The 25,008-nt window shown below is 36.5% G+C and overlaps 3 protein-coding genes across 6 annotated transcripts; 1 reads left to right on the top strand and 2 right to left on the bottom strand.

Moving 5' to 3' along the window:
* Positions 1 to 7,469: 7,469 nt before the first annotated feature.
* LOC110707803 (ras-related protein Rab5-like) lies at positions 7,470 to 14,809 on the top strand. Of its 4 annotated transcripts, none has more exons than XM_021885852.1 (10): positions 7,474 to 8,210; positions 8,549 to 8,651; positions 8,995 to 12,171; positions 12,816 to 12,893; positions 12,978 to 13,145; positions 13,303 to 13,351; positions 13,526 to 13,599; positions 14,021 to 14,114; positions 14,287 to 14,397; positions 14,590 to 14,809. In XM_021885852.1, exons 3-9 carry the CDS (start codon positions 12,142 to 12,144, stop codon positions 14,376 to 14,378), a joined length of 585 nt encoding a protein of 194 aa, XP_021741544.1. In that variant the 5' UTR covers positions 7,474 to 8,210; positions 8,549 to 8,651; positions 8,995 to 12,141; the 3' UTR covers positions 14,379 to 14,397; positions 14,590 to 14,809. The 4 variants fall into 4 exon arrangements, with proteins under 4 accessions (XP_021741543.1, XP_021741544.1, XP_021741545.1 ...); XM_021885853.1 differs by having other exon boundaries at positions 7,475 to 8,210; positions 8,995 to 12,175; positions 14,590 to 14,808; XM_021885851.1 differs by lacking the exons at positions 12,816 to 12,893; positions 12,978 to 13,145; positions 13,303 to 13,351; ... (2 more) ...; positions 14,287 to 14,397; positions 14,590 to 14,809 and having other exon boundaries at positions 7,470 to 8,210; positions 8,995 to 11,505.
* Positions 14,810 to 15,172: 363 nt separating this feature from the next.
* LOC110707804 lies at positions 15,173 to 16,987 on the bottom strand. The gene has a single exon (XM_021885854.1). It carries the CDS (start codon positions 16,749 to 16,751, stop codon positions 15,933 to 15,935), a length of 819 nt encoding a protein of 272 aa, XP_021741546.1. The 5' UTR covers positions 16,752 to 16,987; the 3' UTR covers positions 15,173 to 15,932.
* Positions 16,988 to 17,168: 181 nt separating this feature from the next.
* Positions 17,169 to 21,806, bottom strand: LOC110707802. Its single transcript, XM_021885849.1, has 6 exons — positions 21,372 to 21,806; positions 21,110 to 21,242; positions 20,137 to 20,240; positions 19,304 to 19,448; positions 19,076 to 19,216; positions 17,169 to 18,871 (listed from the first exon to the last, which is right to left on the bottom strand). Exons 1-6 carry the CDS (start codon positions 21,551 to 21,553, stop codon positions 17,498 to 17,500), a joined length of 2,079 nt encoding a protein of 692 aa, XP_021741541.1. The 5' UTR covers positions 21,554 to 21,806; the 3' UTR covers positions 17,169 to 17,497.
* Between the last annotated feature and the right edge of the window lie 3,202 nt (positions 21,807 to 25,008).

Genomic DNA, 25,008 nt, shown 5'->3' with positions numbered 1-25,008 from the left:
ACTCATCGGCGAGCTTGAAGGAGGAACCTTTTAACTCATTCAGCTGCTACTGAACTTGGGAAGCCTCTGTCTGGGCCTGGGCCACTTCTTCCTTTTTGGCCATCAGCTGATCCTCAGCTTCTTGGAGCTTAGCTTTCTGAGCTTCAGCAGCAGCAGCCTCTGAGAGTTGGACACCCCTGGCTTGGAGCATCTCTTCAGCAGCCATTCTGCTGGCTTCAAGAGCTTCTAGCCGTTGCTGCACTTCAGCTTGTGCAGCAGCTCCTTCCTGGATTCGGCTCTCAATGGTAGCCTTGAATTTGGAGATGTCCACTCCCATGTGCTCTTGGAGGAATTTTTCCCCTTCCATCAGTGGGGGAAAAACTTCCTTCTCCATAGCATCGCAGAAGGTTTTGAAGGCTTCAGCAGCTTTTTTCTCGTATTCTTCACCCTTCTGCTGCTTCTCTTCAGCTGCTGCTTGCTTCAGCTTAGCAAGCTTTAACTCCTCCTCGGCTACCTTTTTGTCGTGCTCGGCAGCGTCTACCCTATCTTGTAGGGTATCTATCAGCTCTACAGTGAGATTCTGATTGTGCACGAACTGAAAACAGGAGCACAAGTTAAAATAAAAAATAGAGCTGAATTTTAGAGGAGATAAAGGCAAGGAAAATCACCTGCATCATCAGCAGTTGGTTAGACCTGGCTGGGTCAGGAACTGATCTGCTGGAGTCGCCCATCCCAGCAGTGGCCTTCAGCGACCAGATTCTTGCCCTATCTACTTCGGACGTGCCAGCAAAATCGCCGAAGTAGGCTGCAACACCTTCTCGGTTCTGACCCCATATGAGGTCCCAGATGTGATCTGGGATTGGAATTTGGGGGGCCGAGAAACCCATTTCTCCAGATTGCAGAGTCTAGAAGGAAGGAAAGGATGACGACGGAGCTTCTTTAACTTTGGATGGCTCAGCATCGTCCTTCTCAGAAGAGTCAATTATTATGACCTCTTCTTCTTCAGGGGTGAGGACGAAAGCCTCAACCTCTCTTGCAATGTCTTCCGTGAAACCCTCAGCACTGGGCATCACGGCATCCTCATTCTTGTGCTCAGCAGCACTCTCTTGAACTTCTTCTTGGACCCCTCCCTTAGGTTCGGGAGTTTTCTGATCCACCTCCATCTCGGGAGGTGGCAGAGGGGTCTTTGGAGGTGATTGAGGTGGTGGCCGGGGAACCCTCGGCGATCCATTGCCTTCCTCGGGTTCCCTTATTTCGACGCCGATGGTCATCGGCCTCCGCTGAAAGTCATGGGGGCCGATGATGGCCATTCTTCGGCGCCTTTTCTGAAGCGGCTGCTCGTCCATGTCTGAGTCTGAGGACACTTCTTGTATCTGGTCTTTGGGACGAATAGGGGCTTTCCCTTCTCTGTGTCTATTACTCTCTTCAGACTGTAAAAGACAGGGGGGGAGGAAGAATGTGAGTAAAAACAAAACAACAAACAGAAACAGACAAAATTAAGTCTGAAAGCTCACCGAGGTCTTCAGCAAAGCCTCGTCTTCTTCAGCTGCCCTAGCTGCAGCTTCTTCTTCAGCAGCCCTGGAGGACCCTTCTCATCCTTCACAAGCTTCAATAACCCGTGCAATCTCTTCGGCCGTACGGGCAGCTTCAGCTTCTTCGTCCAGCAGCTGAAACCAGGGATCTCTCTTCTTCCACCAAGGCTTCTACCTTTGATAGAGAGCAACAGCCTCAATTTGGAAGTGGGAAGAGTCTAGATGAACTTCTCTATGCCGCGGTTCAGTGATAGAGGGGGCCCGATCAGTTACAACTCGTTCTCGGTTGACGCCAAGACGAGCGTAGTTAATGCCGACGTTGGTCTCGTCCCGCTCTGAAAAAGAAAAGGGGAAAGGTCAGTTCAGTTAGGTTGGCACAGCATAAAAAAGCGAAGTGAGAGGAGAAAAAGAGATAATTAAAAAGCCTCGGCCCCAGCCGAAGAAGCTTACCATCCTTAAACTTTCGGCTGAGGCCGACAGCTGCTAGCATGTTCTCTTGGAAAACATAATGCGTATCGGGGAGCCAAGTCTCCGGGATATGCTGCATTCGGCCGCTGCCCCCCCCCCCCCGGTTCGGCAGCTTGCCGAAGATATTCTGTTGATTAAGGTTTGGGTCTGGGCCGTTATCTGCGGGGGGACCTAAACTTTCCATGTCGGGATCAGGCTCAGCAAGGTACCGGGGAGCGCTGAAGACGCAAGGGTGGCCCGGGTCCGTGGGTGCCCTAACCCAAATCCATTGACCTCTCCAGTCCTTGTCTGAAGAGTCGTTCGGCCACATGGTTAGGTACTGGGGCCGAGACTCAATCCGGTACCACCCAGAACCATGACTTCCGTGCCCACTTTGAATATTTGGCACTAACCGATGAAGCTTTTTGAAGCAGTGCAGGTTCGGCACATACCTGAAAAACTTGCAGACCCATAAGTATGTCATCACCCTTCGGATGCTAGTAGGAGTTAGCTGACATAGGGAAATATTGTAATGGATCAGCAAGTCTCGGACAAATACGTCCAAAGGGAACCTCAGCCCATACTGAAGTTGTCTTGTGTACACCCCCACATACCCCGGGGGTGGACGATGGATTCTATCGGATGCCACGGGCATTCGGCACCAATACCCATCAGCTTCAAGGATGCCGTAATGCAACTCAATTTGTTCGGCAAACCGATACTGTTCGGCATTCTCCACCCACCATGAGTAGGGGCGGTTCTTTATCATGGCCGAAGCTACTTCGGCATCCTCCCACTCTGAAAACCCGGGAAGGATATCCCAAAGGACAGCGGGAACTTCATCGTCCCGCCCAGAAGCGCTCGGCCCCTCCGTTCTCTGAGGAGGAACCGAGGAAACTAGAGTCGCCCTGATCCTTTCAGCAGGGTCAGACTCTGCTCTTTGTCCATTCCAGGTCCCAATCCTGTTCCTGGGATCGGGAATTGGCCTTGCTCTTCTTGGAGCACGGGCTCTACCCCTAAATCCTCTCGCCATTGATAATTTCGAAGAAAAAAGTCGAAAAAAAAAAGGGAAGGAGTTCAAATTCGAAGAAAAATAAACTAAAATCAAAGGAATTTACCTTAATCTGAAGCGAAAGTTGCCGATTTACGAATTGGTAGTGGCAAGTCTCAGTTTCTAAGCTTAATGCTCGGGGAATTTGCGAAGTTTTGATGCGGGTTCTTGGGTTCTCTCGAGAATTCTGGGTTTGTGTTGGTGAATAAGTGAGGAGAGATGACGCGCCTCTAATTATATCTCCAGAAATGGGAATACGGGGAGTCCGCGTTTCAATTTCTCTTAAATACCCCACTAAGTTACCGTTAAACACACGACCTTGCGATTAAACTGCCCATTATCCGTCCAACTTCCACAATTATCCGCCTTAACTGTTGTTATCTCATTAATTACGGTTTAATTACAGTTTAAATTCAAATTTTTGGATTAATTAAATCATTCACTTCCCTCCTTTTCTGATTTAATCAAACCCGACCCGTCATCCTTCCAAATCGGGTTCTGGGGGGCAAGTTGTTTGGGTCCAATTTAGTCCAATTGGGCTTAGGCATTAAATGATCCAATTAAAAGCCCAAGGTCAAGGTTCATCTCTCCAATTGTGCTAAAGTCAAAGATCAGTCCTCAAGGCAAGCCAATTGGGCTAAGGCCCAACTTCTCCATGTATGCAGAGGTATAAAAGCCATCAATATTACATTTGTACATTCATTCAAGAAAAGCCTCAAGCAATTAATTCTCTTGCATAGTGTTCTCTTTCTACGCACTGTACTGACTTTAGCATCGGAGGGGCCTTCCTCGGCAACACCCCCGAGGCTAGTTTACGTGTGTTTACTGTGCAGGAAACCTTCGGCCCAACATTACTTGGATCGAATCTAGTCTTCTCCACTTCATCGGACCTTCGACAAGGTCCCATTGTTTTCACCCGAAACAATTGCTATGAATTAAGGAAAGTATTCATTGACCAATCCCTAGGAGTAGATAGCATAATTATTTTTTTTCTTGCAAAATACCTCTTGGATGGAGTGGATCATCTTATCTACACTCGGAGATTGATTTATCATTACACTTATGAATCGCGGGGTTGAGAGTCCGTGGACTTAGGAGATAGAGAAGAAAAACTAGGATGACTATGATCATTAGTAGTACAAGTAGTCGTAGTAGTAGTATTACTCTTTGTAGGCCTGGTGATAGGCATGGAGTTGGACCTCTTCATCATCCAAGTCGATGCTTTCGATCGATGAAATCGACATCGAAACGAGCCTTGATGTGTTGTAGGAGAGCATAAGCATTGACCCCCTTTGTGGTTGATAGTTGTAACGCTTTCTCCATCAACGCTCTTAGGAGAAGTTATAGGCATTATTTGAGAAATAATTTATGGATATGTTATTTTGGTATGTGATACTATATGGTGAGATACTCTCTTGTGTTGAACAAATTGGTCTTTTTGAAGTATGAAATATATGGCGTGGTTAAGGAGGTGGGGCTTATAGTAGGGGAGGCGTTATCTACGTGCAGATTCTAAGGTCATTATAGGTATCTCACATTCTCACCCCAACTTGTATTTGCCACCACCAAAAGTTCTAGATATTGCCAAATTAATTAAAGCGATTTATTCCACGATAAACATGTAGAGTAGTATATTTTTGAACAATAATTGGGTTTTATTTAAGAAAAAAAAACATACGTTACTGAAATATATGATTAAAAAAACAATCAATTTTGAATACAGAGTAGAATTTATTAAATTATTATTCAACTGAACTCAGCAAAAGTAAAGTACGAAGTAAATGTAGGATCTAAACTTAAACTGATTAATTAATTTGTTTTATTTTTTAAAAAAAAAAGTGTTTTGATTTTTTTTTTTTTGAGAATATTTACAATTAGATATCTTGACTCTTGAAGAAGGAATTTTGGTTGTAAATGTTGTGACTTAACTCTGGAAGTAAAAATAATCTCTCTTTGGTATCCAATTAAAATAAAGTATTTTATTCATCTTTATACTTTCAATATTCATTATTCTATTTTTCTTTACAAACAAATAAGTAAATAACAAGTGAAAATATAACATTGCATAGATGTACCACTGTAGCAACAAAACTACCAACAATGATGAGTGTTCTTATTAATTAAAATCTATGTGTCAATACATTTCAATTATACATTATGAGTTTTATAATATTCAAATTGTTATGAGGTCATTGTCGTTAACCCATAAAGAAGAAATTATAGAGCAAAAGCATAGTTTATTCAATTATAGAGCAATAATAGCCTTAGTAAAGCTAACAAATCTTATTAACAAACATGAATTGAAATTATCCCTCTAATTATTCATGTATGTGCATATGACATGTTCCGACACTATCGTGTGGGTATCAATTAGCGTTTTTTTGTTAGATTTGATCGAAGAATATTCTTCTGAACATTAACCAGAGGTCTTAATTTTAATACATACATTATTACATACTTCACAAATTTAGCTTGTTTTCTTGTACCAAATTTTTGTAACAAGATAATAGAATAAATTTCAGAAAGCATATACGTAATTGTATAATTGAGAAAAAAGCCAAAAGGGATATAAGAGAGTGACAAAGCGACGTGAGTGGTAAGAAGAAGAGATTAGATGAGTTTTCATGTGAGAACCATATATATTATATATATTATGTGGTTTTTTCGTTAATTTGATTCTTCAAATTATGTGAATAATATAATTTAGTAACTAAATTCCAATATTATTCCAAAAAGTAGGGGCCCTTCGATTCCACCATGTTTAATCCACGTTATTATGATTGTAAGTTTCCTTAAGTATAGTATTTTAGTATCGAAATGACCAAGACATTATGTAAAAGGAATATGAAAAAAATGAGCATCTTTGTCATTTTAGATGTCTACATTTTTCACGTGAAGTATCAAGTCAGTCATTGACCTATCTTGTTTGGTGGAGCTAATTTGCCTAATTTTGTGTACAAGATCTAATGTTTAGAACTTGTAGGCTTCAACTTATTCAAATAAGTTCATAAATTAAATATGTTGGCTTAAGGCATAAATAAGTTATACTAATAAAAAGTTTAGAAAATAAGTTAATTTTATAAGTTAAATTCAGCAAAAATAACTTGATTAAGTGGGCAAAAAAAGTTGTATTAACTACTAAGACCTGGTTTTGTTAACCTTATTTTCACTTATTATTCCAGATTTTAAAAGTTCAGATAAGTTTAAATAAAATATAATTAGACAAATAAGTTATGATAAGGTTATTTGATACTCCGTTATAAGTAACACACAAAGACAAAAATGAGCAAGATAGTTTAAAAAACTATAAATGAGACCATATATCATTTTTGTCAAATAAATAATGTTATTCAAGTCAATAGTTGACTACATACGCAAAACAAAACAGAACAAGTGTTTATGCGTATAATATACAGTTCCATGCGGAGTACGAATAGTTCTTATTGATTTAGGATCTTACTAATTTGAATCCATCATATGTAATGATTGATCATTAATCTTGACAAAATTAAAGAAATAATTATTGGGGGAAGGATCCTTCCGTTAGACCCAACTCCCAAGAGAATTCAAAACTGAGGATATTCATCATCATGCATCATGCATGGCAGGGGTCACGGGAGCATGGGGGCTTACGACTTATCTTCAGTGCAGCCATTCAACAAACTAGTAGTGTAAAATTTTATGGCAATGTTCCAGTTTAAAGACGTTCACCATCAAATCTTTTTCAGTTAGGCGGTTATCGCATGTTAGTGTTATTATACGTATCCACCAATCTTATTGCACTCATTTCAAGCTCGCTACTATTCATACAAGCTCATAACTTATTTGTTATGAATGCGGCCAACAATTATACGGAGTACATTCTACAATGATGGTTCACATCTTCACATTATCAACATATTTGCCTACTCACATGCATCAATTTGATGGTTCGATATTCAATTTAAGGTGAACAACTTATTTGCTACCATAGTACCATAATATTAAGATCGTGACAATCATATTAACTGTGACATTAATGATAAAAATATTTCGTAATAGAAACAAAATCATGCAAATGATGCAATAACTCTAGGACATTGAGAAAATATACCAACAAAATGAGATTTTACGTAGAAATCTACGGTGAACACCTCTAATAATACAATAGGGGCTTTTTTTTTTTTTTTTTTGGTGTGTGTGCTTGTACGCACGCCTTTGAATTTGATGACAAATATGAGGCATCCTCTATTCGATGGCGGATGCAAGCCCTTGACCCCACATGAGTATAAAAAATAAAATTAAAAATTCTTATAAATTTATTTTTTTTTTCTCAATAAAATCACTTTTTTTTTTTAATCAAATAACCTCATTAAAATTCACCAAATGTATTTTGACCTCGTTAAATATTTTTTTCTGGATCCGCCACTACCTCTATTCCTCTTTTACTTCATGAGTGTGAATTTGTATTAGATTGAGCCATGAGGATAAGGCCCATTATTTCTTTCAACTGAGATTATCATAAAGCCCATGGGCCCAATCAAAGTCATATTAATAATCCTGACAGAGATTGTGTGTTTGAGTCTCAACCTAATTTGAGATTTTGTTTAAAGTGTTTATTATGTATGGTGTACCGTTTTTATTTATTTTTTGCTCTTTTTATGTATGGTGTACTTAGCCAGACTCTTGTCTGTTTAGATGAAATGACAGCTTACTTATTACAGTGTACAAAGTATTACGAAGTATAAGAGAATTAAATACGGCTTTAATTTAATGTACTCTTATAAGTTTTTTTAAATCATAGTTGAGATTCATATTATATTTCTTGTAAGTGTGTACTCAGGGCCGTAGCAAGCCAGGGCAGGTGGGGCGACCGCCCTGGGCCCCCAAATCAAAAGCCCATCTTCAAATCTAATAAAGGCCCCAAAATTATCTTTTTTTAAAAAAAAAACAAAAATTTAAAGGAAAAAAAAAAGAAACGTGAGTTTCATAGTTCAGACTTTCAGAACATTAGAAGAATTCCAAAAGCCTTCGTTGTTCATCCTCCTTCTTCCCTTATTTTTCTCCCTTATTTTTCTCCCAAAATATTCACTTTCCTAAGTGAATTTTGATTAACCCAAAAAAAATGTCATTAATTCAATTTCATCCCTTTTTGTCGACGATTTTGTTCTTCAAAACGTATCTCAAATTAATTTCCTTCTTCTTCGTGATTATGCTAAATGGTAATTTTATCCTTCAATTTATCAATTATCAACGGAAACTTATCTAATTAGATATAATTCTCTTTATATTATTGTATATTCTACTTTATTTATCATTTCTATTAACTTTTCATAATCTTTACAATTTCTTTTAATTATAAAATTTGGGGAAAATATTATCTAATTCTTTAATTGGTTGAAAGTAGAATTGGTTCGTTTGATAAAATTTCGGTTGTTCTAATTGATAAATTTCGGTTGAATTGGTTCGTTTGATAATATTTCGGTTGTTCGTTTGATAAAATTTTGATTAACTCTGATTTTTCTAATTGGGGTAATTGTTTATTTGCTTGATTTTCTAGTTTTCTACGGCCCTGATTGCTTGATTTGCTTGGAATCTTTCGACCGTCGACGAGAGCTACGGCATACGGGATCATCGTTTCATCAAAATGCTAGATTGCTAAGGTTAATTCTTAATTTCTTATTTAACTTTTTAATTTTATACTTTTTCATTCTTAAATAATCATAAATTTATAATTTTTTTTTTTTAATCTAGAGTGTTAAACTGTTAAATGATGATGATGTTGTTTTTGAGGTGATGAGTACAGAGTACTTGAATGGTCTTGATTGTGGATTTGTGGATACGAGTCGTAATATTCTTTGAGGACATTTTCGTTTTTAGTAGTACTGTAGTATATGAGTTTGTTTATAGGATAGTGTCATATATATTAATAATATTAATTGTTTTAGTCCTTTAACCGTCGACGGGAGCTAAATATTTTTGTTTCAATTGTTTTCTATTTTTCAGATTTGATTATTTGAGATGACATTGGTTTGGAGTGCAAATTGAGCGCACTAAGTCAAATAATCAGGTGTTTTTGTTCTTTTCTATACTTATTAATTTATTATTGGCTTTGTTTGATAGAATGTTGCCTAGAAAATATTTATTCGGTAATGATAAGAGGAAAAAAAGAAAACGGGCAGAAGAGTTAATAGAATCTCAAAAGGGTGCCATTGACAAATTTTTTACTAAAGTAGTACAAGTAGAAGAGTCTTCTAATGAATTGGGTGAAAATGAAAATCATGAACAATTTAAGGACAATATAAATAATGAAAATTGTGCTAATGAGGCAAATGAGCCTAATGAGGATGCGACTAATATGAATGAACCAATGAATGTACCAAATACATCCGATGTTAATGATGTTGGCATTGATCAAGTAGTCCCTCCTTTAGATATTTATGATCCTAAAAATTGGGGTAATCTTGACATTAAAGGAAGGGATATTTTGATACAAAAAGGACCTATTAGAGATTTGAACCTTGTGTTTCCCATTGATAACAAATTAAGACATTTTTCATATGCCTATTACACTAAGAAGTTGAGTAATGGTGAGACTTTTGATAGAAAATGGTTGGTTTACTCAAAATTAGCTGATAAAGTATATTGTTTTTGCTGTAAATTGTTCACATCTCAAAATAACAAAACTTTTTTAGCAAGTGATGGTATGAATGATTGGAAACATCTTGGTGAGAAACTCAAATTACATGAGAATAGTGTTGAGCATATGACTAATATGAACACTTGGTATGAAACAAGAGTGGATCTAGTGGAAAACTTTATGATGATTGTAATGGTAATTTTTTGGGCTTAATTGAAATGATAGCTGAATTTGATTTGGTAATGCAAGATCATGTTAGACGTATTCAAAGCCAAGAAATTCACAAACATTACCTTGGTCCTCAAATTCAAAATGAGCTTATTTATCTTTTATCTCATGGTGTTCGGACTTCAATGATAAAAATAATATAAGAGTCAAAATATTTTTCTGTAATCCTTGATTGTACCCTTGATGTGAGCCATCAAGAACAAATGACTTTGATAGTAAGATGTGTGAATGTATCAAGTGATAAAATCAAGATAAAAGAGTTTTTTTTAGAATTCTTAAAAGTAGATGATACTTCTGGTTTGGGACTTTTTAATGTATTGTTAGATGTATGTAAGTCCCTTGATTTGGATATTGATGATGTAAGGGGGCAAGGTTATGACAATGGCTCTAATATGAAAGGGAAACATTAAGGGGTTCAAAAGAGATTGCTTGAAATTAATCCAAGGGCTTTATATATGCCATGTGCTTGTCATAGTTTTAATCTCACTCTTTCTGATATGGCACATTCTTTTGTTAAAGCTATTTCTTTTTTTGGAATTGTACAACGTATATACACATTATTTGCACATTCCACTAAAAGGTGGAAGATTTTAGTTGACAATGTCCCGAGTTTAACTGTTAAATCTTTGTGCAATACTAGATGGGAGAGTCGAATTAAGAGTGTTAAAGCTATAAGGTTTCAATCTCCTCAAATTAGATTAGCTTTGTTGGAATTGTATAATTCTAGTGGTGATGACGCTAATATTGCTAAAACAAAAAGTGAAGCCGAAAGTTTGGCTAATTCTCTTGCAAGTTTTGAATTTTTACTTGGCATGGTAATTTGGTATGACATTTTATTTTCTATTAACATTGTGAGTAAAAAGTTGCAATCTAAATCCATGAGTATTGGAGTTGTCATGAACGAAGTGCAAGGTATGATCACATATTTTGAGAAATATAGAATTGAAGGGTTTGAATCTAGTTTAAATACTGCCAAAATCCTTGCACTTGATATGGATATAGAGCCAAAATTTCCAATAAAGCGTCGCATCACTAGAAAAAGACAATTTGATGAGAATGAGAATGACAATAATGATGAGGAAATTCAATCACCCGAGGAATCTTTTAGAGTCAATTATTTTTTGGTGGTTGTTGATATTGCAATAGCTTCTTTGAAAGATAGATTTGAGCAATTGGAGGTATTTGATAACGTTTTTGGTTTTTTATGCGATGCAAAAAGGTTGAAATCATTGGATAATGACGATTTAAGAAAATCTTGCACAAGTTTTATGACTACCTTTACTCATAATAATTTTTCGGATGTTGATGCAGATGATCTTTTTTCTGAACTGAAAGTGTTACAAATGACTTTGCCAAACGATTTGATGTCAGCATTTGAAATCCTTGAGTTTGTCAAAGCTGCAGATTGTTATCCAAATGTTTCTATTGCCTATCGAATCCTATTAACTATGCCGATGACAGTTGCATCTGCTGAAAGAAGTTTTTCGAAGTTAAAATTACTAAAGACCTACTTGAGATCTTCAATGTCACAAGAAAGGTTGAATGGTCTAGCTACTTTATGTATTGAGAAAATAATGTTAGAACATATTAATGTAGAAACTATTATTAGTGACTTTGCATCTAGAAAGGCTCGTAGAAATATTTTCATATGAACGCTTAGGCTTTCATTTCAATGTTTTATCTATATGAAATTTGATGTTTTTAAAGATTATTATGCGTAATAAAATATGTAGTTTTTTGCCTACTCAAATTTTATTTTATTTCGAAATATTTATGTGAATTAGGGCCCCGATTTATGTCTTCGCCCCGGGCCACCGAAATTTCTGAAACGGTCCTGTGTGTCCTATACATTCATGCGTACCATACATATAACCACAATGATTTATAATTCATCTATTTATTTTGGAAATTTTAAAGATAAGTGTTGGAAGTATGCCATGTACATTAAGCTGGGTGTAAAAAAAATTGTCATTTTTCGTGAATAATCCAAAAATAAAATAAAAAAATAACAACTTTAATCCTTAAGGAAGGAGAATGGGTGGAGTGTCATCAAAGGGAGAAGTATAACACGGGAACCAAATTGCCATTAATACCTGAAAAAGAAATACCAACAAAATTATCTAGCAAAAAGTGCTAATACTGCCCAACTTACTAGTCAAACCTAACAGTCTTAATTTCTCCTCTGTTCTTCCTTATTATTTTTTTAATATTATCATTTTCACAATTGTATCTAACAAAGTTTTTTCGTTTCTTCAATTTTTCTAAAATACCTGGTTTTGATCAACATGGCCACTAAGAATGTTCAAGCCAAGCTGGTAGGTATGTCTTCCCTTATTCTTAATTACCCATTACAAAATAAATTCATATGTTTAAATTAAGTTCTTTAATTTGTTACAATGATAAGGTGATTATAATCCACAATTTAGAGCATAAAGAAAAAATAGTTTTTCTCCCCACTTTCATTACAAGATTCTAAGTTTACATTATTCGCTACATTAAGGTCCTCTTAATCTATTTTTTACTGAATAGAACTGATTTTCATTCTTCTTCTTCTTATTATGCTTGAACGCCTTAATCCCATTAGTGAGGTCGGTTACATGAACCATGAGGACTTCCCGGAAGGTCACTCATCCTAGTATTACTCTCAATCATTGTGGCTCATGTCAAGCTATGTGACAATGCAAATTCATTGATTAAAATTAATTTTTGCTAATTCACTAATATTTTTTTCGTGTGAAGTTATCGATTAAAGCTTATTTTGGCTGCTTTACAATCATGGTTTTAACATTGTTGTATTCGGAACAAGATGATCACGGCCTAAGTTATATAACTTGAATGCCCACAATCCACCCCTTATTGATGATATGTTTTGTTATTGGTTTGTATGTTGCATCTTCTAATATTGTCACATGAACTTTGTTTCTTAGGATAATACTCAATTTTGTTGGTTATCTTGTAGGTGCTTCTTGGGGATATGGGAACAGGGAAAACAAGCTTAGTTTTGAGATTTGTAAAGGGCCAATTCTTCGATTGTCAGGTTAACATCTTTTAACAACTTCATACACTTGATATCGAGGAGCAATCTTTTTTGGATTTATTTGTCTGATTGCATAAGCTGCAGGAATCAACAATTGGAGCAGCATTTTTCACCGAGGTGTTGTCCTTAGATGAAGCAACTGTAAAGCTTGATATATGGGACACTGCCGGACAAGAACGGTACCAAAGCTTAGCTCCTATGTACTACCGCGGTGCAGCTGCAGCTGTCGTGGTCTATGACATTACTAGCATGGTAACAGCTTCTTCCTTCACACCTAGCACAACCTTACAGAATGAAGTTTCAATACTCGTCGAAGAGCTTGAAATTTCATTTACTTGAAATTTGTGTGATTGTACTCCATATCAGTTAAGAACAAAGCTGACAGTATGAAACCTGGTTGTTGATGCAGGAATCATTTGAGAAAGCGAAAAGATGGATTGAGGAATTGCAGAGGCAAGGTAACAGCTATGTCACTATTGCATTCCCCCTTTTTAAATAAAGCATGAAACATGGAAGTAAGATTACAAAGGTTGCACAAATGTTCAAACATCATCCCACTCCCTAAGATGCTTGAAACTGTTACTGTATTAGGTTTTTATATTGACAATCAGTTCGCTTTTCCTCACAATCAGCAAGTCCTCGCACGTTCACTGCATTGGTTGGCAACAAGGCAGACCTTGATGAGAAGAGGGAGGTCGACAACGAGGTATACTGAAATTAATCATCAGTTGCCTTATTTACTGGATTGATTTATCATCATACTCAATAATAGTCTTATCATTATAGGAAATTCCATTTCAGAACATACATTTCCCAGAACCAACTCTAGGTCAAATAGCCTCAGTGAAATTAATGGCAGCTGTTTGGAATAAAATGTCCTGATAATCACTTGCATAAATGCCTGGATTGTAAGTATTAAATCAGTGGTTCTTTTCTCGAGCCTCGTGCAAGACGAGTCATAGTTATGTACTGCTAACACGTCTCTTAAGAGGACTGTACTGCACTTGTAGTTGCAGTAAGATTAAGACATTACCAAATACGAGTACATCTATTTTTAGTTTCCATGAAAAAAGTTTTGGTTAATGAACACTGCAGGAAGATGTTAATGAGACTGATAAATGTTGCAGGTAGCTGAGGAATATGCAAAAGAAAATGGGTTGCATTTCTTTGAAACTTCAGCCAAAACTGCACAAAATGTCAATGAGCTCTTTTATAAAATAGGTTTACTTCTCCTTCCTTTCCTATCCTTTTAAGTCATTATTAAAAAAAAAAAACACACTAGCTATGAGAACAGAGTAAAAAGAGAGCACCAAAAGAACTACAGTACGATCTAAGAGCTTCATTATCTTAAATGTTTATGAAGAGATATACTCCGTATATTCTGGTTTTACAGCGGCAACATTGGCAACTTGTCCCTCACGTTCAAGTGGAATGAAAATTCAAATCAGACAAAGTCGACGAGGAATGTATTGTTGCTTCAGTTGATACAATGCTGATGTTCACTGTATGTACTCAGTCCCCTAAGAAGCTTTTTTTCGTTTATCATCAAATGTTTTGATGCTATGACCTTAAATTCACAATTCTATAGCTAGTTGTATGTCCTTGAACATGAAAAAAGAAATGCTTATTACTCCCATCACATATCTGAAAATAGTAACTAATAAAATCTTGATTTTTTTTTTTTTTTTTTTTTAAGGTTATTATCAAAAGACAGAAGCTGAAACATGCCAAGTCAGAAGGCAGAAACCTGGTGTGAAAAACAGAGCACTACCTTCACAGATATTTGTATTATGTGCATTGTGTTTTCTGAAGTCTTGTTCTCTTCCAAGCTTCATTTGTCTATAAACTTTCCTAAGTTATTCTATGAAAGCAACTCCAATCCTAGAGTAACCAAAATTTTAGATCTTCAACTAAATCCATTTCTAAATCACTGTTGTTGTCACAATATTCGAAAGTACATATATCTATATTTGTCACGCCAAATTGACATTATCAAGTTATCAACAACGGCTAGATAAAAATAAAGCACACAGGACTACAAGTTCCCATCAGCTCGGTAATTTTTGTACAAGCTAGTGGGGTGTAAAACTGTAAACTAATCAACAAAAAATTACCGTTTGCATTTACTTAACAAGTACTCCATTGCCCATACTCCATACTATTACAAAACTACAGTACATTTGTCTACTGATATTGCTAGAATTCTGTGGTTAAGGGAATCTGAAACTTCTTTCTTGGGCTCAATGCATTAGCTTTGTCCATGTCCAATATAGACAAAATGCATTGTTAATTTGTTATGCTTCCATGCCCTTGGAATCACCATACAATTAGAAACCCCATAAATAAATCATAGATAATTTTTTCATTTTTGTCATACTCTTTTATTTTTATTTATTTTTTTAATGTGAATTTTCCAAAGAACCACTTGCTCCTCACGTGCAATCTTCACAATCCCAAAACAAAATAACCCCAAAAATAAATTAAAAAAGGAACAAGAAGAGAATTCGTTTCTTAGTGATAGAATCTTTAAGCAGAGATAAAATTCTCTTTCAAAAAACATAAAGACAAGTAAAAAAGAATGTATACATACAAAAACAAACATACTGTATATAGATATAGTATGTTTCTGCTAAGACTTACGTAAAATAAATAAATCTATTTAATCAAACTACTTTCCTAAACAACAAAAGACCTCAAGACAGATAAATAAAATAGGGCAAAAGAGCTAAAGTTAGGTGAAAGGGAGGCATGGGTTCACGTGCCTTTTTCCACGCCTATTGCCATAAAAAGCACTACTTCTACTTCTACCACAAATTTACTGCCATAAGTTTACTGCATTACAGTACTACTTTACTAGTCTACTACTAACATCAACCAAGAAAAGGTAAATAAAAAGGGGAATAAAATTCACCCCTAAACTAGAGGAACAATTAGGAAATTTCTTTTTCTTTTTTTTTTTCACCTTAGAACATGAATATTCTCATAGAATAATCTTGCAACCTCTAATTTTTACCTAATTTGGGATGAAAACATAAAAATTTACCATGAAGGTGAAGTGCGAGGTGAATCTGAAGAAGAAGATGATCGACCAATATGACTGTTGGATTCACTAGCAGAAGGACCCAAAGACCTTGCATCCCTTAAAGAAACAGAAGCAGCTTTAGCAGGAAGCTCCTTCATTGGACTCAATGGCAGTGAAGATGGACTTGATGAAGTTCCAAGATTTTCACCATCCCTCTCTTCCTCATCATCCCCGGACGACCCGCTCCGGTCCAACTGGGACGGGGAGCTGTCCGGGGTCTCAAATGGGGTTGCCACTCGGCTCGGCCGGGCAACCTCATTGTCATAGATAGGATTGGAAATGTACATGAAATTCTTTTCCTTCCCATCTTCAGGTACAATTTCAGTGTTTTCGTCAGACTGTTGGTGAGGCTTGGTAACTGGGATGAAAGAAGGTGAGGGTGATAATGAAGAAGCAAGGCCAATTTGTTGAGGGGATTGAACTCTAAGAAACTGATGGAGTTTCCCATGTTTTGGCCTCTCAATATCATCACTTTCAGCTCGGTTTTCTCTCTTACTAGGTAGTTTGGGAAAGAGGAAGCTTCTAGGAGCATCTAGAACCCCTTGAGCATAGAAGCTACTAAGAGGAGAAGGGACTAACTTCTCTTGTGGCTGCTGAGGCTGGGAGACGGAGTTTTCGGGGTTCGAATCGGGTTTTCCGGCTTTGATCTTTCGTCGCCGGAGAAAAAGAGAGCAATAAAGCTCAGCTAGAAGTACCAACACTAAGAGTAGCACAATGGCAAGGACAATTACAATTGCCATTGTTGCTCCCATTATCACTTTGGAAGACCCCTTCATCTCTCTCACTTTCTAGAGTACCGTTGTAAAAATGACTGAATGATAGAAAAAAGATTAGTAGAAAGAAAGAGTAATAAATGGAGGGTTTTCATGAGATACCTTTTTTTTGGCGGGAAAGAGTACTAAGCATATGGCAGGTAAAAGAACTGGAGACTTTGGAAGACGAGTCATATAGAAGGACTCGTAGGCCATTTTCGTAGGCCTAAATGGCCTAAAGACAATGGAGGGTATAATGGCCATTTACTATCTGCAAGATGCTTCGCTAAACCTTTGTTCTGAAACTAAACAAAACACACCTTAATTTGACCAAACTGAACTACTAGTACCAACTGAACACAGCTGTAGTATAAGTGTCGCGACGTAACACTGATCTACATGTGAGTATAGTGCATAGTAATACAAACTAAAACTGCAAAGTACAGAGTAATTATCTACTTTATTAAACTATAGCGTGCAAAATTGCAAATGATAATATCAATTTTACAGGCTAAATAGTATAGTGATCGTGTAGTCAACAATGTCTTACTCTTGAATGCTCTCTATTATACAATGAATCAATGATACCGCAAATCCCAGGAAACCAAATGCACCATGATTCTCCATCCAATTTCTTTGCACATTTCTTGACCTCGATTATTCAACATAGACATCCTAAAATCTCTCGTAGCAGGAATGCTTAGTGAATGCAAGAAGCAGGTAGTAGAGTCAAGAAATGATTTGAGACTGTTACCAAAATCTTGGAGCTGTCAGCCTTTACATGCTCTTAATGCAGCAAATCTTGCAGCTAAATCATCATAATCAGGAAGCTTTGGGTGCACATGCTTTGCAGGGATCTCTGGTTGAAAGGAAGCAGCACGAGAAAACACCTTCTGCTGCTCAGGTTGGGGTACTTGGCGAGGAGGAAATGACATTGACCTAGATGTCCCTCTCCTTGGTGTTGAATCCTCCTCAGCCAAGTTAGTGCGAACTTCGGCTTTATGAGCTGGAGGCTTGTTCGCATCACTTGTTCTTTTTTTAGTTTCCCTCCTCGGCTTTCCAGGATCACTGGAAGAGGGTTTCTTGCTGTAGTGTAGCAACAGCTTGTCAACCATTCTCTCCTCGTCATCCTTTTGGTAATTGTCATCATCAAATACTATCTGGAGACCTTTTCTTGATTCATGTTTTCTCCTACTAGTGGAAACTCTCCGGAGAACTCTTTCTTCCTTTTCCCCCTCACCATTCGCTTTACCATCTTGGGAAGACCCAGATCGTGAATGCTTCCTCCGATGTCTTCGTCTAGGAGTCGATTCAACACCACTGCTTTCATCTTTGTAGTAAACTTCCGTGACACGTCCCATCCCATCCAAATTTTCATGGGCATCAGGAATATTAGGTTTGGTAAGGGGCTTTTCTGGCTTGCCAGCTGGATAGAAGGTTAAAGTGTCATTCTCTTCTGGATCAACTTTGTGCTTGCTCTTTCTTGGTTTAACATATGGAGGAGGAACACCACCCCTGAAATTCAAAGGCAACCCATCTGTTACACCCTCTTCTTTCTTTCTTGTGGATCTTACATGATTCTTTTCAGTTGGTTCATCATTAATGGAAGATGGGGAGCTTATTCCATTATTGGCTGGCCGTTGATCAGATTTTTGTTGCGACAAGACTTTTAAAAGATCTTCTTCTGGCTCATCATCCTGCCTACGTTTATCCAGCTTGTGGCTATGAACAGTTTCCAATCTTTTTCCATGAGATGAGTTACCGACCTGAATGGCTTCTTTAACACTATTATCTTCATATACGCGTCTATCAGCCTTCTGTCCTTTTCTTTGAAGATAAGTGTCATGATCCTCGCTTTTCTGGATAATGCCGTCCCTATAAGAAGGAGGCTTGTACCTGTTGTTAATGAGTTCCGGTGCTTTAGAAAGATTATACTTCAACTCATCTTTTCTTTCAGGTATAACATCTCTCCTGGCATCCATTTGATGTCTGCCATCAGTTTGTCTTTCTTTAATAGGATGAGTGGCTTCACTCTTTTTCTTCGTTAAAACTTCTTTGACAGTCCTACGGGGAGCTTCGTCAACAAAAGGTGTTGAAACTTTGACCTGAGCAACCTGGATAGTCACAGGAATCTTTTGGTGCTTCTGCAGATAATAAAATCACAAAGAAATGGTTAAGAAATAAAAAGGCAAGGTGTTGCTTTTTAAGCAGCCAGTTTTCTTGAAGTTCTGATTATCCTTGCAGCCTCACAGAAACAGCAATCTATGATTCTATGGCATAGATATATCAGAAGGAAAAGAGAAACAAATATCTCAGTTGAAATGAACATTGAGAAGATAAAGAATTACCTGCTCAGTAATGGAAGAACTAGCCATCCTCCCTTCAAAGCCCTTACTGTCCCACCTCAATGAAAATTCAGATGCTATTTCTTCCAATAATTTGATGTTTTTCTCCATAGAAGGCGGTTTCGGAGTTATATTCTCAACAAGCTGCAGCATGTAACATAATTATTAGCTGCAAAATCTAAGAAAGAAATCTGCACACATTCTGATTCAATCTGATTCGTGAATATATACCTTTTGGTTTACATAGAACTCCACAGAGTTTCCATATCTTCCCTGGAACAAGTCTCTAAGTTCACGAAGCTCAGGTAAATCCGAAAATCTGGCAGCAGCAAACATCAAGGATGCTACAGCCTCTCTACAGTCTTCAGGGCAGTCCCTGTTATAGGCAAAAAGTTTGCTACAATAAGAGTACTGAAACGGTCTATAGTGTAAAAGAAATTCTGCAAATAGATATCCCACGCATTTGTATCACAAAGAAGGGTAAAAGAAATTCTGCAAATAGATATCCCACGCATTTGTATCACAAAGAAGGGTGCCGAGGCTACATTGATTTCTTATTGTCTACAATTGAACAAAGGGAAGAATTTTCTCGAGGTACTTTCACCTAGTTCTGAGTGCACCGATCAGTTGTATCCTTTAGCATTAGAACAATATAAATCTTCTCCATAATAAATATGCAAATAACAAGCCTAAACACCCAGCACAAGTGATTTTAAACACCCAGCTCAGTGATTTTAAAACAATTACTGACTTGGCATGCTGTAAATTCTACACTATCATTTCTTCATTCAGGAATGCATGCATTATTTAATTATTTTGCGTAGTGATCTAAATTTCTGTTATGATTTTAGGCTGTGACCAAACATTACCAAACAAGGAATACGAAGTTCATCACCACAGCAGCTAAGATCAAAAAGCTGTATATCAGTTTGTGCTATCAACCGAGCTACATACAGACACACAGCATAGCATGCGAAGACCAAAGTGGAGTAATTTAAGTTCCAACACAATAGATTTCTGATAAGGCATAACAAAAGCATAACAGCAAGGAACTCCATATGTACCTTAGTTTTTGCAGAACTGGAAGGTGCTTCAAAATAATTTCACAAACATGGTCAATAAATTCATAGCATGAAGTAAGAATCAGCTCCGAAATCAAACCATCTGCCTGTTATCGTAGGAAATATAATACAAGATAGTCAGCTTCATACAAGTACGCATAAATATTAGATAAAAGCCGGGGATCTTGAAGTACAGGGACAGCCAATGATATGCGCCGCATTAAGGAATCAAGGTGATAGTAATACTAAAATGCAGTGCACAGTCAAGGTAAAACTGCAGTGATCTTTACAAAAATGTCGCACATTTTTAAACTATTTGGAGCTAATAAAACATCACATTTCCGCACAATAAAAACGCAAACAACTTCCAGATATGCCAAGTGCAACATCAAGTACCTAAAATAATAATCTATGTTACACAAAATGTCAAATTTACACAACCAGTGAGTCCAAGAACCAGAATAATACATTTCATAGCATTATTCCTACTTTTAGATTAATTTGTACTATTCAATAAGTCATGTCATATGCTATTTTCAGAGTGTCAAACATTTAACTATTGTTGGAACGAAGAGACAGAACAAGACATTTTTCGTCTAAATTTATTTCTACAACCATTATTCAACCAAAGTATAATTATATGAATATGTAGAGCAAAATTAGAAGATTAATTAGTAGCACCTCAAATGTTGACAGTCAAATTGCAAATTCAATAGAAATGAATATTTCAACTCTCGCAAAATTCAAGCAAACATGCTTTTCGGTCAAAATTAATCGACAAAATACATATATAAACAAAGGAAAAATACAATATTCTTATGCACCGACATTTCTCATCATCCAAATACTATGCACAACGGAAAAAATTCAAATAAACATTAAAAAAATTTAGCAATCATCAAAAAAACGACACAACAAAAATAGAAATAAAAATTCAAATCGTTGAGCTAAAAAACAAGAGGAAAAACAAACTCACTCTTCCATAAGCGTTCTTCTCGAGGCCATTAGCAAGCAGATCAGCAATGTCTTTCCTTAAAAACTTTTGCGTCGCATTTCTTTTCCGTCGCACAACTTCGATTCGAGTTCTCGTCTGCTTAATCAACGATTTACTGCAATTTCAATCCAAAAAACTCGAAATCAGTGAAATGAATCAAAAATCCAGAAAAAAAGGAGTTAAATTAGGTTGAAAAAGAGAAAGATCTAGGTGAGAAAGAGATTGAGCAACAAATCTAACAAACCATTTGGAGTAGAATCCACTTTTTCCGAGCAATCCGTCTAACATCGTAGTTAGCTGGTTTCGATCGTTTTCTGGAAATGGAGAGAGAAAAGAGGAGAGAGAAATGGAAATGATGAGTTGAAGAGAGAGAAAGTAGAGAGAGAAGTGAATGAAGTTCGAAAATGGAAGCAATCCTAGCAGCATCCACCACTGCTGTAGAGAAAATACTCTTTCTCTCTCTTCACTCACTCTCTCTCTCTCTTGTTTTGTTTGGGTGGAAGACAATGGACTAATCACGCTTTTGAATAGAATTTGTGTTTTCTGATTCGTGAGCTTTTATTCATTTTGTGAGGTTTCCGTAATTACCCTTGATGTTTATTCTTATGCATGCATCTGTCCTCTGTTGTTTGATGTTAGTTGTTTGATGTTGTTTTTTTAATCTTAGATGGAAAATGTATGGTCTATTCGAGTCAATTTTACTACATAGACCATAGCTAGTTTGATAATGAGTTGAGATTTTCTCAATATAGTTCGAGTGTGGATCTGAATAAAATTTATTTTGTTCGTTTATTTATATAATAATTTGGATTTGAAGAACTCATTATTTATGTTCACGAAGAAGTTTGTTTTTATTAATATTCATGAACAAATTATTTAAATGAAAACTCTAAGCTTGTTTATATATGTAATCAGCGTATTCACAATAGATAATTTAAATGTATCATTTGTAGCCCTATGTTTAGGGATAATAATCTTTAAAGAACTTGATTGAGATAGATTAAGGACAATAACTATAATTTGAGTCATGTTACTTCAAAAGTCAAGGGCTATGAGCTCGGCATAGTAGTTATCAATTAAAATTTTGAAAATTTTATGACATGAATTTAGCACAAATAGTTGTATCACTATAGGTTGGAAAAGCAGTTTTGATGTGAAGTATTGTTTTGTAAAAAGAGAGTTTCAAAGGATAAATGATTAGTTTAATCATCTAAGTTAGTTGATCGTTAATATGGTGTATACTTCATTGATCATTTTGCAACATTAACATGTGCACTCATTAAGACAATAACAATTATAAGCAATATGAATTAATGGAGAGAAAACAAATAAGTCACATGGGTAGGGCAAAGCTGACAATTCATAGTCTAGAACAAAACACAAATCAATAAGGAAAATATAGCGATTAAAAAAGAACAAGTTATTAAAAAAATGTTGCTACTACATTAAATTTCCAAAAGTCAATTTTTATTTTAAATGTGTTTTACTGTTTTTCTCTCCTCGTTTGTATAGTTCCTCGTTTTTTCAAAATTATATTATGCACTTTTATCATACAATTAGGTAACAATATTAATAGCTATTAACTTAGTTAATTATGGTTTAAAAAAAGTGGCGTCCAAGCCAAATTAATTAGTACAAAACAAAACATTGGCAGAATCAAGTCCAACGGTATCCCTTGCTTGACACAACTCACTATGCATGTGGGATTGTGGGTAGAGCTATCAATTCGGGTAAATAGGTCGGGTTTGGGTCAGGTAAGTGTAGGTCGGGTCAACTCGGGTTGGGTCAATTCGGGTTAATGTCGTAACCTATGCGGGTCGAATTCGGGTTGAGTCATGCTTGAGTCGGGTCACGTCGGGTCATACATTTTATCGGTTTTGCGGGTTTAGGTCGAGTCAATAACAGGTCGGGTTACATTCAGATCAGGTGAATAATAGGTCGGGTTTTCACGGGTTAAAATGAGTTAGGGTCATTCTCGGGTTCGAGTCGGGTTCGTTTCAAGTCAATAATTTGCGGGTTATAATCAATTTAGGTCATTCTCGGGTTTGAGTCGAGTTTGGTTCAAGTCAATAATTTGCGGGTTATAATCAGGCCTGGTCATTTCAAAGTCGAGTCATTCTCAGGTTCAGTTCAAGTCAATAATTTGCAGGTTACAATCAGGTCAGGTCATTTCCAAGTCGGGTCATGTTCTGCTTTGGGTCTCATATATTGGGTTAATCTGGGTTTCGGGTTGATTTCAGGCCGGGTCATATCGGGTTTGGGTACATTTTTTGGGTCAGTTTGTTAACAGGTCATGTAATGACGTTCACGTTTAATCATTATCAATTTCTTCATTTATTGTAAGAGAAATAATTTCAGATGAGTTTAAATTCGAGCTAATTAGTTCAAATAAGTTTAGATAAGATATACATAAAAAGTGATAACGTAGCTATATAACTATACTTTGATCAATATTAATGAGGTGGTCTAAATTGAATTTAAGGTGATTTGAAATCGGGTCAGGCCAATAACAGTTTAGGTTGAGTTCGAAATGGGTCAGGAACAATTCGGGTTGAATTTAGGTCGGGTCAATAACAAGTCGTGTTGATTTCGGATCGGGTTAGTAACAGGTCGGGTTAATTTCGGGTCGGGTTAGTAATAGGTCGGGCAAAATCGGGGTTGGGTTAGTAATAGGTCGGGTTAAATTCGGGTCGGTTTAGTAACAGGTCGGGTTAAATTTGGGCCGGGTTAGTAATAGGTCGGGTTAAATTCGAGTATTGACGGGTTAAAACAGGTTTGGGTCAATCTCGGTTCAGATCGAGTTCGGTTAAGGTCAATAATTTACGGGTTATATTCAGGTCGGTTCATGTTCGGGTTCGGGTCTCAAATACTCGGGTTAACTCGGGTCTAGGGTTGGTTTCAGGTCGAACAATATCGGGTTCAAGTCACCATTTTTTCGAGTTCAAACAGGCCAATTAATAATCGGATTCGGGTCGATATTTCAGGTCGGATCAGCTTTTAACAGCTCTAATTGTGTGTAGATTTGTATAAGGGTCTAGGAAACATTTTGTGAAACTATTCTTTGTGGTACTTCATCATAAAACATTATTTGAAATCTTTAACTAACTCAATAATATTTAATTGGTATATTTTTCTTAATGTTGGTTTCACTTGTACCCAACCCATTTCAAATTATAAAAGTTACAATTTAAGTGCTTAGTTAGCTTACTCCACAAGTGGATATAGAAATAACTAATTAGCTATAGCTAGGGTATTCTCAATTAGACTTATTTTACGAACATATATACATATATAACATTATAACCATATGATATCCCATGAAACTAGATAAGAAAAAAAAGAAAAAAAAAAAACAGATCATGTCGAACGAACAAAACATGACCTTACATGGAAACATGATAATACTACTATATCTTACGGAATATTTACCGATATAAATTTGTACTTAGTAAGGATGATGGGCACAATGTGACATTGACACATAGTGTAAAGGGGCAAAAGAAGAGCAAAGTCCATTCAATAAAATTGAGAAAAACTAGAAAGCTAAAAAGGGTAGATTAGGAAAAAGAGGAAAGACAAGGCATAATGCGTTGGGTAAGGAGAAATACAATGCGGTGGATAAGATCATGGCCGTTGGATTAGGGAGCATCACCGTAATTAATTAAGATTAGTGGTATGGGGAATAAAGCAATGGAGCGGGTGATGATGCATTTTGATGAGCCTTTGAAGAGAACCACAAAAAGACTAAAAGTGGATGTGTTTGAGTTGGTCCGCAACAAATTAATTTTGGTGGAGCTAGTTTCTTGCTTTTTTCTATGAGCCGTTATTTTGTCAGTAAAGCAGTTGGATCTATACTTTCCCATAATAATACTTGCTTTTAC

The sequence above is a fragment of the Chenopodium quinoa genome, unplaced genomic scaffold, assembly GCF_001683475.1.
Source record: "Chenopodium quinoa cultivar QQ74 unplaced genomic scaffold, ASM168347v1, whole genome shotgun sequence".
Lineage (NCBI taxonomy): Eukaryota > Viridiplantae > Streptophyta > Magnoliopsida > Caryophyllales > Amaranthaceae > Chenopodium > Chenopodium quinoa.
Note: the sequence above shows the minus strand (reverse complement) of the source record. Positions and strands in the feature narration are given on the sequence as shown.